This window comes from Schistocerca piceifrons, chromosome 4 (genome assembly GCF_021461385.2).
Source record: "Schistocerca piceifrons isolate TAMUIC-IGC-003096 chromosome 4, iqSchPice1.1, whole genome shotgun sequence".
Classification (NCBI taxonomy): Eukaryota; Metazoa; Arthropoda; class Insecta; order Orthoptera; family Acrididae; genus Schistocerca; species Schistocerca piceifrons.
The window spans coordinates 246,326,936-246,343,455 of NC_060141.1; the positions used below are offsets into that span (position 1 = coordinate 246,326,936).

A 16,520-nucleotide genomic window follows, 5' to 3' on the forward strand; every position below is an offset into this window, starting at 1 on the left:
GTTATGATGTACACAAGCAGACTGAAATGGAAATTTGTACCAAGGCTGGGATTTGACCCTAGTATTCTGCTCACTAGGCAGATGCATTATATATAGCTTGAGGTGATGAATGAAAATTTGCACCAAGGCTGGGTCTCAAACCCGGGTCTCCAGTTGCGCAAAGCCACAGTGCCAGAATGGTGTAGTGGTTACCTCATCTGCATAGTGAGCAGGACAGCTGGGTTCGAATACTAGTCTTGGTACAAATTTTCAGCCATTGCTTCAGTCTGCATATATACATTACAGATGTTTGAGACTTGAAATGGTTTCTGGAACCATATAGTTTCATTTAGCTAAAAAGCTGTCTGTCGAGATGAATCGCCACCACCAAACTGCAGCCAAGAGGCAGCTGGACCACTCAGTTGCCCAACAGGATGTGCTTCACTTTAGTGACTGCTTCACAGCCTGTGCCATCTTGATTCCTCCCATCAACACAGCAATTTTTTTTTTTTTTTTTTTTTTTTTTTTGGTTGGACAGGTGGGAACTCTCCCTACAACATATCCTTCATTCCCATAACCCCCCCCCGCCGACTCTCCCAATTCAATTTTCACCAGTCCTGTTCTCTACCTGTCTATCCCCTTCTCTACAACCACTCCACTACTACACACACCATGTATCCTAACAACAAACCTACGAAGTCCTTTCCTTCTCTCTATTTCTCCCCTCTTCCTTTCTCCCCACCCCTCCCTTTTCCCTCCAGCACAGCCTCACAATGCTGCACTTAGCACCCCTGCCCTGTCCTTATCACATCCCTGCAAATTCCAATGGGCAGCAATAGCATTTTCCCCCAACCCTGACTGACAATGCTTTCCCCTATCCCCATCCCCATCCCCATCCCCATCCCACACCTCTTACCACCTCCCCACCCTCTACCCTTAGCAAGATTGCTGTTCATGTCAGAAATGGCTGTAGTTGGGTCTTGGTGCCTGGAGACAGTGGTCATGTGTGTGTTTTCTACTTCTGATGAAAGATTATGCCCGAAAGCTGGAATATTTCCAGCTCCCCCTGTCTGCAACTCAGTACCTCCTCTATGTGGTCCATATGGACATCCTTTTCATATTGTTAGAACTTTATCACGAGAAATTTTTTGCAATCTTTGCTTTTCTCAATATGCCACCTCAACTCTACAAATAAAGAGAGGTGTTTAAAACACTATCTCCAATATGTCAGTGAACTAGGTGTATAAGACTTCATATCCTGATTTTTATGAAAATGTAACCTGTTTCAATTCAGTTGGCAAATGCCTCTCAGAGTTCTAAATAGGGGACTAATTTGGAATCTTTCTCCAATTGAAAGATGCATGAACTTTTTTTAATACACTGGCCACATTTCCTGTGGACACACAGTGCCTTTAAATGAGTGATTTCGATTGCCTTCCACATCCTCATGCCACTGATCATTCTTAATTCATCCTCCACTAGCGGCAGTTTCCTACCCAAAGGCCGAAAGGCTGCCCTCAACCTCTATTTGTCTCTGTCTTCTTTGATGAGCACTTTAGCAAAGTGACTGTGACTCATACCAGGAGCCTTAAGCCATCACAGCTGAACATTTTTATTAAGAATCTATACAATGGCTAGGAATGAATTTGGGACTTTCAATCTATGGATCTGTATTGTATTGTATTCATCGGTCCTGTTGTCAACAAAAACATCTTTCCATATGGCATTGGACAAGGCAAGTTATAAGTTCATTTTTGAAAGTGCTTTCTAGGCACACTTATTTAAGGTTACAATAATACATTTTATACATTAAGTATTTATGTAATACACTTCAGAAATTTAAATATTCTTCAATGGAGTAAACACAGTCAAAGATGCCATGATACCATGGTTCAATAGTGTTATCTTCTTCGCATTTGGAGGGAGTGGTTCATTACGCATATTCCCCGATTCTAAACTAAATCTCTCTCTCTCTCTCTCTGAGTGTGTGTGTGTGTGTGTGTGTGTGTGTGTGTGTGTGTGTGTGTGTGTTTTTTGGAGCCGGGGTACAGTTCTCATTACACCAACTGAGTTACTGTGCTATTTTAAACCTGAAAGTATGTTTTGTTTTGATGGAGTTTCTTTTAGGGGCTTTACTACAAATGATTACTTGAACTGTAGCAACATCATGTTAAACACCAGAGTAAAGCTATTATACATTTGTAACTTCCTGTAAATTCTCTGAAAGAAGCTTTTAGTTTATAAATTACATCTGCATATAACAGATAAGCAGTGATGAAATACTTTCAGATGCTTGTGAGATGTAAATACTGTTTTTTACACAGCAGCAATAGAATAATTGTTAAAAATTAATTTCTCAAAAAATCAATCTCAATTTTAATGAAATTCATGTCTCACTAACCTAATATTCAGGCGCCGTGTTTGGTAGTCAGTGCAGTTGCTGCAGCTTGAAATCTCACCCCAGGCATTGCGACCAGGCATCCAAGCTTCAATGTCATGCTTACGATATGCAGCAGCTCCCAGCTCATGTGGAGGCATGTCAAGTGTACGAGTATGCAGTCCCAGTGATGAGAAGAGGTGTTCTTGTAAGTGACAAAATTCTGACATAAGCTCAGCTGAGCTTGTTTGATTTGTCACAGCAAACATTTCCACTTTGGTAAACTGGTGCACTCTAAACAAAAAAATATAGCACTCTAAACAAAAAAATATTACAATATTGGCTTAAAAGCAATTACTTACTGCAGTTAGTAATCATTTACTTCAATTAGTACAAACACTTTACGAAACAAAACCTACTTAATGCATGTCAGCAGACACACAAACAAAATCAACAGATGCTAAAAATGCTATTAAATTCACAGATTACTTCATAAGTAAAGAAAATAGTAACAGGATGGAAAATTATAGTATCAATAATGAAGCAACTCTTGAGATCTGAAAGCCTCAAAAAAGTTACTAGAGGAAGGCAGAGAAGTTCGGCTGGAGATAAAGAAGACTACAGCACAACTAGAAGTATAAATGAAAAGACGATGCAGAAAAATAAAAAAAAAAAGAACAAAAATATCAGAACTGACAAGAATGCAAATGAAAGAAAAGGCAACTTGTGAAATCATGAAAACAAGAGAAGCAAAAAGCAATGAATAAAATAGCAGACATGATGGAGATCATAAAAATACAAACATACCAGAAGTAAATGAGGAACTAGTGATACCTGGATTTTGGGAAGGAAGGAATGATAGTTATTTAATTCTACATGTATGATTGACGAGCCATCTTATGGTGTATGGCAAAAGGTAATTCTGGTTCCTTTATCATTTCACCTTTTCCTGTTCCATTCATAAACATTACCAAGCCTGTGTTTAAATTATACCTCTGACTTTTCTATAGTACTCACTTTGCAAGTTTTACATAGGAGGAACTAACATGCTGCTCATCTCGTCTTGGAACATATGTTCTCAAAACTTTTAAGAGAAACTAAACTGTGATGCACAGTGCCCATCTTGTAGCACCTGCTACAGAAGTTTGGTAAATGTCTCCTCAACACAGTTGCACTTGCTGAACAAACCAGTGACAAAATGTGCCACTTTTCGTTGAACCTTCTCTATCTCCTCTGCTATTCTTATCTGGTATGGGTCACAGGATGATACACAATATTCAAGAATCAGTTGAACAATAGTTTTGTGGGTCATTTCTTTCATATCCTCAGAAATCTTTTAATGAATCTCAGCCTGGCATCTGCTTTTCCTACACTAGTTTCATGTGGTTATTCCATTTCAGGTTTCTATGGATGGATACTCCTAGATGGTTTATGTTGTTTCCACTGATAGTGCAATCAAACAGTAATGGATCTCTTCATATATTTATGTGCAATATCTATTTATGTTAGGAGTCAACCGAAAAATCCTGCATCTGTTGTCAGTTCTCTACAGACATTCCTGCATTGTGCTACAAACTTCTGGCATTGCTATCTTCCTAAAGACAACCTCATGGAGCTATACATATTATTCTCTACATCACTTATTTACTCTGCAAATTAAAAAACTCTCTTCAGCCACTCCCAAAATTACTTTTATATTTGTTGATTTTTATGAGATGGAGGATTTCAAGCAAGTACCTCTATGTAACACCTGGATCTGGATCTTGATCTTTCAGGGAGCCATTATGATCCCAATGGCTGCACTGAAAGTTTCATCTCCTCCACATGCAGTCTTAACTTATTAATCTTACTCTGGAGTAAGCGGACCATTTATTGGCATGTTATTACACTGTCTTACACTTTACCTTTCTGTTGATGTGAACAGACTGAAATACTTGATCTACTGATTAAAGGATTTGCAGTTGCCTCATCCAAACAGCTTTTATATCCTTTCTGGATGCAACACCTTCTGACTTGTCAGATAGGAGCAATGGTGCATAGTATGATGGCTTTTCTGATGTTTCTGTTTTTGTAAGTTGGATTACACTTCTACAGTTTATTCTTTCTGCCTATTTGGGACAGTTCATGACTATGATGTGTTTTAGATACATCAGACTATTGGCTCTACAAATAGTTCATCAATGCAAATTATGAAAATACTGAGTGTTTCACTATATTTATCATCATTGTATGAAGCATTTGGATCGAATATGAAATACAATTTTCTGGTAAGCATACTTGTTAAGGAAATGTGTGTTAACTGTCAGTAAAAGAAACTACAATTATTAAAAACTTTTAAAATCTTAAACATGGCTGCAATTCAGCAACTATCTAAGTTTGAAGAGGATGAAAAAACCCAGACAATTAGTTGCAAACCAAAGGTTTATGCAGCCCTTGATCTACATTTTGATATTTATAAAAATATTTTCTTTGGGAGGTTACAAACTATTTTTACATATATAACAAAATATTAACAATAGAAAAATATTTGTGAGGTAAGCATACTCACGTGTTACATCACATGGTGGTAAATTGCATTAGCTGAAGCCGAGTGACTCTTGTCATATATAAAATGACATAAAAACCAGAAACATCACATGCTATGGCTTAAGCAGCAGCCAGATTATACTCAATGTATGTCAGAATAAATGAGCAAATGTATTCACCAACTAGTTAAGTCACTTGTCTAGATAAAGTATAACAGGAGTCCAAAGAATAAAATGTTTGCATAATATAAGTATTCACAATGCCAGAGACTAAGGCCAACTGTTCAAAGGTACAAGTGCAAGCAATAAGGAAAAATCAGGATGTATAGGGCACTAAATACATGTGTGTAAGAACTATGCCTCGCTTGTGTTAAATAAGAGAATTTTACAATAAAGTAAGAACAAAAATTTCTTCTACAAGACTACTAATAATGCAGTAAATTCACAGGTATACATTACATATAAAATCTCTAATATGTTTGCTGACAGAGTAATACTGAACATATAATTTAGTGTGTAGAAGCTAGAGTTCTATTTCCGAAGCACCACTGTTACAAATTCATGGGGAAAGAAGAGCAAATACAAGCTACCACAATGTCACTAAAACAGGAACTTCCACTTAACAGTACAGAAGCTTAAGTGATATGAAAAAATTGGAATGCAGTGATTGCTATATACATGCATGTAAGCACTGCTTCTTGCTGGTGTTATGGAATGTAATTTTACACTAAAGCAAAATGACAATCTCTTATTGACAGCCAGTCATAAATGCAATAAGTTTAGAGGTACACATTAAATATGTAATTATGTGCAAAACATTTATGTGGCAGAGCGATACTGCAAGTAAATTAAGCATGATGAAGAATACAATTCTATTACAAAAATTAGTTATATTACAAAGAGATGGAGGGAAGAGGAAAATAGATAAAGTTACATCACAGCCTAAGAATAAAAGAAAAATGAGAACCTTCTGCTTAACTGTATGGAGACTTATGCAGGAAAAATGTAAGCCACATCACAAAATACAATTTTTTTGAATACCAACTTTTGGAACATTTGCTAGAAAGGTCTTGAAAAATGAAACCTCGTGATATGACATGTAAGTATCCCAACAGTAGAGAGCAAGAACTGGCACATTCGCCAACGTCAGCAGGGACTGGTAAACACTTATTATGTGACCATGAGCAGCGGCTTAAAGCCATCAAGGAAGCCTCCCATTTTAAGAAGCCAGTTTAAGCTTCACAAGAACTAGCATCCAATTTGCCTGATCATAAATAATTTAGGGAGTGGTCACCACAAGTTAGTTAGACACATACAAAGTGAACTCAAGGAATCTTTTACTTTTGACACTAATTCTTCTGTTAAAAATAGGAAAGATCCAATTAATAAAATGAAAAACTCAAATTCTCATACTAGGTTGTTGTCCTTTGATATTACATCTACATCTACATTTATACTCCGCAAGCCACCCAATGGTGTGTGGCAGAGGGCACTTTATGTGCCTCTGTCATTACCTCCCTTTCCTGTTCCTTCGCGTATGGTTCGCGGGAAGAACGACTGCCGGAAAGCCTCCGTGCGCGCTCTAATCTCTCTAATTTTACATTCGTGATCTCCTCGGGAGGTATAAGTAGGGGGAAGCAATATATTCGATATCTCATCCAGAAACGCACCCTCTCGAAACCTGGACAGCAAGCTACACTGCGATGCAGAGCGCCTCTCTTGCAGAGTCTGCCACTTGAGTTTGCTAAACATCTCCGTAATGCTATCACGCTTACCAAATAACCCTGTGACGAAACGCGCCGCTCTTCTTTGGATCTTCTCTATCTCCTCTGTCAACCCGACCTGCTACGGATCCCACACTGATGAGCAATACTCAAGTATAGGTCGAACGAGTGTTTTGTAAGCTACCTCCTTTGTTGATGGACTACATTTTCTAAGGATTCTCCCAATGAATCTCAACCCGGCACTCACCTTACCAACAATTAATTTTATATGATCATTCCACTTCAAATCGTTCCGCACGCATTCTCCCAGATTTTTACAGAAGTAACTGCTACCAGTGTTTGTTCCGCTATCATATAATCATATAATAAAGGATCCCTCTTTCTATGTATTTGCAATACATTACATTTGTCTATGTTAAGGGTCGGTTGCCACTCTCTGCACCAAGTGCCTATCCACTGCAGATCTTCCTGCATTTCGCTGCAATTTTCTAATGCTGCAGCTTCTCTGTATACTACAGCATCATCCACGAAAAGCTGCATGGAACTTCCGACACTATCTACTAGGTCATTTACATATATTGTGAAAAGCAATGTTCCCATAACACTCCCCTGTGGCACGCCAGAGGTTCCTTTAACGTCTATCCATTGAGAACAACATGCTGTGTTCTGTTTGCTAAAACCTCTTCAATCCATCCACACAGCTGGTCTGATATTCCATAGGTTCTTACATTGTTTATCAGGTGACAGTGTGGAACTGTATCGAATGCCTTCCGGAAGTCAAGGAAAATGGCATCTACCTGGGAGCCTGTATCTAATATTTTCTGGGTCTCATGAAGAAATAAAGCGAGTTTGGTCTCACACGATCGCTGTTTCCTGAATCCATGTTGATTCCTACAGAGTAGATTCTGGGTTTCCAGAAATGACATGATACGCAAGCAAAAAACATGTTCTAAAATTCTACAAAAGATTGATTTCAGAGATATAGGTCTATAGTTTTGCGCATCTGCTCAACGACACTTCTTGAAGACTGGGACTACCTGTGCTCTTTTCCAATCATTTGGAACCTTCTGTTCCTCTAGAGACTGGTAAACACTTATTATGTGACCATGATCAGCGGCTTAAAGCCATCAAGGAAGCCTCCCATTTTAAGAAGCCAGTTTAAGCTTCACGAGAACTAGCATCCAGTTTGCCTGATCATGAATAATATAGGGAGTGCGCACCACAATGTTCCTTTTGACATGACACTTGAAATCATAGAAAAGAACCTATTAATGCATAAGAAGTTAACCGAATTGCAAATTAACAGAACTGATGAGGTTGTTAAAGGTAGTGCTCAAATATAATTATTTTACTTTTAACAGTAAATTGTATGTTGAATCCTTTGGTCATGTGTTGGGTAATCCCTTAGCTGCCATCCTGGCTGATATAAATGATTAATGGAAAATCTCATATAAGATGTGAAACAAATACTAACAAAGAGATAGAGGGGCTGGCCAGTACTTACCTCAGCTCAGTACAGCCGATAGATACACATAAAACAGAACTGAAAATTTACATTCCTAGCTTTCGGAACTTTGTTCCTTCATCAGGGAGGAGAGAGGGGAAAAAAGGGAAGAAGGGAAAGTGGATTCAGTTACTCACAACCCAGGTTATGAAGCAACAGGGAAAGGTAAACAGGGAGGGTGCAAGGATGGAGGCATGCCTCCATCCTTGCACCCTCCCTGTTTACCTTTCCCTGTTGCTTCATAACCTGGGTTGTGAGTAACTGAATCCACTTTCCCTTCTTCCCTTTTTTCCCCTCTCTCCTCCCTGATGAAGGAACAAAGTTCCGAAAGCTAGGAATGTAAATTTTCAGTTCTGTTTTATGTGTATCTATCGGCTGTACTGAGCTGAGGTAAGTACTGGCCAGCCCCTCTATCTCTTTGTTAGTATCCTGGCTGATATTTTCATTAACTCCCTTGAAGATGGCTTCTTCAATGCTACATCAGAATTAGTGACTAAAACAGGTTTTTTATGTGTTATATAGATGACTTAATTTTTGCACTGATGGAAGGACACTGACCAAGGATTAGATTTATTACTTAACAGCATTAACAGCTTCCGCAAGAAAATTAAATTTACAACAGAAATTAAAAAAGAGAATGGTGACCTATATTTCCTCGATTTGAAATTACGTGTACAGAATGGCAGTATCACTTTTGATACTCATTGTAAGACAACCTACTCTCATAATATTATTCCATCATATTATTTCCACCCACAGGCTCGTAAGTTGCTTTTTTCCATTCAGCAGTACATCATGCTTTAACAATGCCTCTTTCCCCATACAATTTTCAGAAAGAAGTTAATTTGATTAAGACTATTGCTAGTAATAATGGTTTTAGACAAGACTGTCAGTCATATAATTAATAACAAAAGGTCAAATAAAAAAATTTCAACACTAGGTGACAATACACGGAAGAGTAAAGAAGATGGAAATGGCAAGTTCATTTTGATACCATTTTTAGGTAATATGTCCTACAGGACTGACCGTCTTCTGGCTAGATAATACACTTTTACAATTACCTCTTTTGCTAACAATAGTTTGAAGAAAAATTTAATACATACATTTCAAAAAGAACAAGATCCTTTCACAAATTCAGATGTCTATAAAATCATCTGTAAAGATTTCCCTACCTATTGTATAGGGCAGACTGGCTATTAAAGTCAGATATAAGTAGAACTTGTTGGGTTAAGAATGGTGGAAATGTTCATAATTCTTATTTTGCTAAAAATTTGCTTATTTCAGACCATTCTCCTGGGGGATTAGAAGACACCATAATTTCAAATAAGGAAATATAAGGCTGGAAATTGGACTTATAAGAAGAATTAGAAATTTACAAACATCTTGTTAAGAGAGACAGTAATATTTTAATGATCATTTGCAACTCGCGAGTAAGCACTTCTTTGATGGCTTTAACTTCTGCTCATGGTCACATAACACATGTTTACCAATCTCCGCTAACATGAGCATATGTGCCATTTTTCTCTAAATACTTCCTCTCTACATATCATATCCTTGGGGTTTCATATTTTGAGGTCTTTCTAGCACATGTTCCTACAGTTGGTATTAAAAAAAATGTATTTTGTAAAATGGTTTACATTTTTTCTGCATAAGCCTCCATATAGTTAAGCAGAAGGTTCTCATTTTTCTATTATTCTTAGGTTGTGATGTGACTTTATCCATTTCACTCTTTCCTCAATCTTTTTGTAATACATGTAATTTTTTGTAAGAATTGTTATCTAATTTACTTGCAGTATCACTATTGTTTAATCTTCCGTACTGTCAAGCAGAAGTTTATTTTCCAGTGACATTGTTTCAGCTCACATTTACTCTTTCTTCCCCATATATTGTAACAGTGGAAACAGAACTCTAGCTTCTGCATACTGAATTATACATACTGAATTACTCAGCCAGCAAATGTATCAGAGATTTTATATGTAATGTACACTTGTAAATTTATTGCATTATTAGTAGCCTTGTAGAAGAAATTTTCATTCTTACTTTAATGTAAAATGCTGTTACTTAACACAAGGAGGGCATAGTTCTTGTGCGGACATATTTAGTGCCCTGTACATCCTGACTTTTCCTTATTGCTTGCACTTGTACCTTTGAACAGTTGGCCTTGGTTTCTGGCATGGTGAATACTTGCATTATGCAAACATTTTATTCTTTGGACTCCTGTTATAATTTTATGTAGACAAAAGCCTTTACTAGTGGGTGAATACATTTGTGAATTTATTCTAACATACGTTCAGTGTAATCTGGGTGCCCTCTTAAGCCATGGCATGTGATGTTTCTGGTTTTTACATCAGTTTTATGTATATGACAAGAGCCACTTGTCTTCAGCTAGCATAATTTAGCACCATGTAATGTAACAAGTGAGTACGTTTACCTCACATATATTTTTCTGTTGTTAATATTTTGATATATATGTAAAAATAGTTTGCAAACATTTATATACATTTTAGGGCCCATTCCTTCTGAGGAAAACTTTTATTGGATGATGTGAGAGATAGAGTAATTCTGGGTGACACAAGTAATAGAGAGACATCCCAAACCTGAGAGGTGAAACTGCTACTTGGTCTAGCACAATAACACATTCCTCTAAAGATCAGCACGGGAAACTGGTGGACAGGTTACACATTGAGCCACAGAATGTTCAGAGTATTTGTCCATGTCTATTAAAAGAACTGGATTTCACCATTATAGCTGTGTATGTGGTACCACTGTACAATGGTAACTGACTTCCATTGCAATTATTAAATACCATGGTTGCTTGAATTGGCTTGGTCTGATGTGAATGTATTTGTGTGTTTGTGTGTGTGTGTGTGTGTGAGTGTGTGTGTGTGTGTATGAGAGAGAGAGAGAGAGAGAGAGAGAGAGAGAGAGAGATTACTGAGTGGTAATGTATGAACACACTGTACTCGCTTCTGTCCCAAACAAAGTAAATGTAAACCACTAAATTACATTATTGCACAAAACTAGATAGCAGTAGGGAAAAATACTCAGAAGTAATGTCCAAATAGTGGGAGATATTTGTTTATGAGAGGAAAGTTATAGTACCAAATTGGGATTCCTTCCGTTTTGTTCTTTTACTAGTAAGTTTCCTACATGCAGTACACAATACATTTTGGATATACAGTACATTTGTTTTTCAGTCTGGTGCATACATGAATAAATCGAAAGGTTTTCCAATGTGTTTGCAGGCTACATGGAACTGACTATGTGAGACACATGGATTTACCAAATTTTATCCATACCCCCATAGCAATTGGATACACAACACTTTTTTTCAGGCTGATTGGTTGGTTGTTTCGGGGAAGGAGACCAGACGGCGAGGTCATCGGTCTCATTGGATTAGGGAAGGACGGGGAAGGAAGTCGGCCGTGCCCTTTGAAAGGAACCATCCCAGCATTTGCCTGGAGCGATTTAGGGAAATCACGGAAAACCTAAATCAGGCTGGCCGGACGCGGGATTGAACCTTCGTCCTCCCGAATGCGAGTCCAGTGCCTAACCACTGCGCCACCTCGCTCGGTTTTTCAGGCTGAAAAAATATCATTTAAATGTTTTCAAATGTGTTTGCAGGCCACATACAACTGACCATGTGAGACACACAGATTTTTCTTATTTAATCCATACACTCATAACAATTGTCACAATGCTTTGTTTATGATCATTGCAAGTGCGAGATGCACTGGAAACTGCAAATATCTGTCAGTAGCATTGGGATGCATGCCAACTGCACTACTACTCCGGAAAATTTTCCATTTAATATTGTAGTTTTGATGATGTTGTTCATAATCCTTTACACTGAAAACCTTGTACCATTGCAAAATCATAGTGGATTTATGTTCTGAAAAAGAATCAAACACAGGCCAAGATTCAGCATTATAATGTGTGCCAGCGCACCTGGCAAATCAAGTGAATTCAACAATTCGATTGGATAAATGACAACTTTACTAAGTCATTTTGGTATCGATGGACTGATATGTTGTTGCTTTTCCTGGTATTTCATTTGAATGCTGAAACTGAAGGCATTTACATCGTTGTTTGTGGCTGCTAATATCGCACTTGCACTGAGCCACTGATGATTTTTGTAATTGTATGTAATATTTGGGAAAACTTCCTTAATCAATTCATCCACGGTTCTGTGATTTTACGGAAGTTTGTTCACGATGTGATACACTGAGTGGATTCAGTGACTGCTATTTTCCCACTGTGAATAAAAAAATTGCTCTGCAAAACGTTCAGTGAATGTACCATGTTGAGCTGTACACACATCTTGGTTGTCAAAATCATTGTCTGTGTATATTACCAGAAAATTGATGATTTGCAACATGCTTTCAGTTCATCAGCAGCTGTTGAAGGTACTGTTTGTCGAAAATCACCAGACAATACAATGAGGGCTCCACCAAACAAATTCCAATTCCTCTCAAATCTCTGAGTGTACAATGAAGTGCCTTAAGTGCTTTTTAGTGTACCATTGTACATTCGCCCCATATAATGAGTTAATATGATTTGGCACTTTATCCACCCCAGAATGTTTGTTGATTTTGTGTATTAGTGTTTCGGTGATTTGCATATCCAATGGTAATTTTAGTGCTGATTGTGCTGTTTGGCCATCATTCTACACAACGATAAATTTGCCCTTGCACCTTGAATGTTGTCATGTAGTTCTCACTCACGATATTTGTTGCACCACTGTCATTTGGAAACATGAATTCAACTTTCCTAGAAATGTTTCAGTTCGCTTATTTCATCTGATACCAATGTTGACAATGGTTCAAGTGGTGAGTGTAATTCTGCCAATTTCACTTTTGCACCCGCACAGTGTTTTCCTGCTGTTTCATTCTTAAATTTGAAGGCACTGCAATACAGACATAATTTACCTGTTTTTCCAATAACCACACTTGGATGAAGACCGTAATCACAATTAGAACCATAATGGAATGCACTAAGATGTAAATCCGCATGCAGTTATCATCTTGATTGAGCAATGCATACTCGAATGGTACCCAGCCATGTTTCCTGTTGCTTGTCTGCTGCAGACAAATGAACTTGGACTTGAGTAGTGCATATTCTAATGGTTTCCAGTCTTGACACTCTGCTTCTGAAGCTCATGATGCCTTTTTCTTTTGTGTTTGAAGTGTAGATTGACCTATCACTTGTCATTTGGGTGGCACAACCAATTTGACATTGAAAGTAATGCTTTTTAATGACTATCATAAATGCACTTGGAGAGAGAAAAGAAAATGCATGTGATATCTATTTTCTGATGTCAATTTGCAATTGGAATTTCACAATCAAAACTACTTGTTACGTCACACATGGAGTGAAATGTCACTCGCATATGATTCAATCCAATTATGTCATGTGTGCACAGACACACACTGAAAACACACAAACTGCCGGCAAACTATATGAGATACATACATTTGCTGAAACAAATCACTTTCCACCTACTGTAAAATGGATGTACTAATCTGGAAACTTTCACAGGCAACTGCATATCAACTCATGTTTCATTATTGAAATGACCTGCATGCTACCTAGTGTAAAATATTTTACTATTTCAGAAACCTTTGCAGGCAAGTGCACAACAGCTTACCAAAGTTTCACTGCAATCAGATGAATGGTATAGAAATGTAGGTGGCATAAAGAAAGACACATTCATTTTTATAGCTATTGATTGATGTGGATTTAGGTTCAGAAAGCATAGGCCAGATGCAGGGGCATGTCAAATAATCATGTCATCACTTATTTCAGAAACAATCACAGTCAAAATGCCACAACAATACACACAACAGCGACAGCACAGCTTAGTGACAATGCAATCAACAGTGGTGAACAGCATGCTGTGAAGTTGTCAATGAACATCCCCAAACCATTACAACGCGAAGTCTCCAGATGGCTGCTGAGTTCTATCAATAAGAACTAGGAAGCCAATGGGCCAAGTTATAGTTCTCACTTAGTAACATGTCAGTGAAAAATAAGTGCAGCTAATGCTAGGTAAATATATCATGTGGAAAGAAGTTTTTTATTAAACTATAAATAAAGCTGTATATGTTTGATATGTAATGTTTTTTTAGTTATACCTAAAAAGGGAAATACTGAACGTCATTTCAGAATAGTTCATCAAGACTTTGAATCTGAAGCAGCTGTTGGTAGTGAATTAAGCCGAAAGAAACTTTCTTATCCTAAAAGTAAAATACAATAACAGCAGTCTTTTTTGTAAAGCCTCTACAAAAAAGTCTTTCATCAAACACAGCATACTTTCGTGTATCAGAAGTACTGATGAAACAATCAGAATCACTTGATGATGACAAAGTTGTTACAGAGTGCTTTCCCACAGCTAGCGAGTCTTTGTTTCCACATTTTAAAATAAGTCAGAGATAATATTAGTCATCAGAGACATGCCTCTATCAACACATATATAACAGAAAAGTGGCAAAAAATGTAAAAGGTCAACTGGTAACAGATTTAGAATCCTGCTTCTGATTCTCATTGCATTTAGGTGAGTCAATAGATATAGTCAATTCAGCTCATGTAATGATTTTTATGAGAGTGATATTTTTGAATCTCACTGTGGTGTCACCGCCAGACACCACACTTGCTAGGCGGTAGCCTTTAAATCGGACGCGGTCTGTTAGTATATGTCGGACCCATGTGTCGCCACTATCAGTGATTGCAGACCGAGCGCCGCCACACGGCAGGTCTAGAGAGACTTCCTAGCACTCGCCCCAGTGGTACAACCGACTTTGCCAGCGATGTTTCACTGACAAAATACGCTCTCATTTGCCGAGACGATAGTTAGCATAGCCTTCAGCTACGTCATTTGCTACGACCTAGCAAGGCGCCATTACCAGTTACTATTGATACTGTAAAACATGTACCATCAAGAGCGACGTTCACCATTAATGGATTAAAGTTAAGTATTCCACCAGCTACATCCGTTTTTTCTACAGTCTAATTTCCTTGTCCTGTTCCAGACCTTACGCCAGCCTGCGTGAGCTAAAACGCGTGCCTTTCGGCTTCCTCTAGTAAACCGGTGTTGGCTCTCCAGCCAACCCACAACACTCACTGTAAAAGAAAACTTGCTTACAATTCTGACCTTGAAAGATACCACATGAGGAGAATTCAATTCGCTCACAATCACTACAGACAAGAAAGTTTAAAGTGCCACAAGAAGAATTGGATTGCCAATATGGAGACCCGCAACTGCACATCAAAGTTTGATGGCTGTGTAGAGGTATGCTTCCAAACAGATGTAGAGAACTTCTGCCAAAGATAAAATCTTTTGTGATTGAAAGAGAGGAAGATAACTCACAACTGTATGATTTAAGATAGTTGTTGGATCTCACATTTGTAACTGATATGGCAGTTAAACTACACGATTTAAAAAAAGAACTTCAAAGAAAGAACCAAACAATCATAACTCTTACCTCTCCTATAAAGTATTTCATGCAAAAGCTTGACCTTAGTTACAGATATTAAATGTGAAATTTTTTCCTCAAATACAGTCAGAACTGTGATATACTGATGACATAGTGACTTGTACACTGTTGTGCTAATGGCTATTTGGAGTCATCAAGGGCACTCCAAGGTAGGAAATCAGAGACACAATGCAGAGAGCAGATAAAAGTGGAATCATTTAGGCCCCCGGAGATAAATAGTGGCACTATAGCTGTGCAAGTTGCAGATGCTCTTGGCACCTGTTCCTAGGGAGAAATTTCACTTCAGAGAATTAACTGGTAACTCCATCCACTGCCTGGATGCTGCTGTAAGGCACCATTGTAGATGATGGCCATGAAAAGGCACACCTTAGCAGAGGCAGCAAACCTGGACTTGCTCCTGAGAACTGCAATTTCAGTGGGTTTACACAGGTTAGAGTGCTACTACACCAGTCCCCACTCACAGAAGGATGGAGGGCGGGGCCAGGTGACATAAAACACTGTTGTTGTTGGCCAGCGAGCAGACAGCAGGTGGCAGCAGCGGCCAGCGAGCAGACAGCAGACGGCAGCACAGCTGAGGGTGACATGACGCTGCAGGCATCATGCAGTCATGCCCTGTTCAGCTCAGCTCAGCTCAGCTCAGCTCACCCCAGCAGAGCGCTCCACTTTCAGCAATGATGCAGTCTTGTGTCACCTCTCCACAATATATCCACAGATAAAAGTAAGTCAAGGCTTTGTTTAACAATGCAGTTGCTGATGGTGGAGCAGAAGTACCTAACATTAGTATCAGTGATGCGCTTAAATGAATTCCCCAGTCTTTCAATAGTACAAAATTGGCATTAAATGAATTTATTAATAATGTGGATATAGCTTTTCAATTAGTATGTGAAACTGACCATCCAACATTGTTAAAATTTGTAA

General features: G+C 38.2%; 1 protein-coding gene across 1 annotated transcript in view; it reads right to left on the reverse strand.

Annotated features, from left to right (window-relative positions):
* The window catches only part of LOC124795306 (serine--tRNA ligase, chloroplastic/mitochondrial), a 94,802-nt gene that overhangs the window by 19,822 nt on the left and 58,460 nt on the right, over positions 1-16,520 (reverse strand). Inside the window, exon 3 of the mRNA XM_047259275.1 lies at positions 2,381-2,650. Coding sequence (XP_047115231.1) covers positions 2,381-2,650 — 270 coding nt within the window. The remainder of the gene's footprint in view (positions 1-2,380; positions 2,651-16,520) is intronic.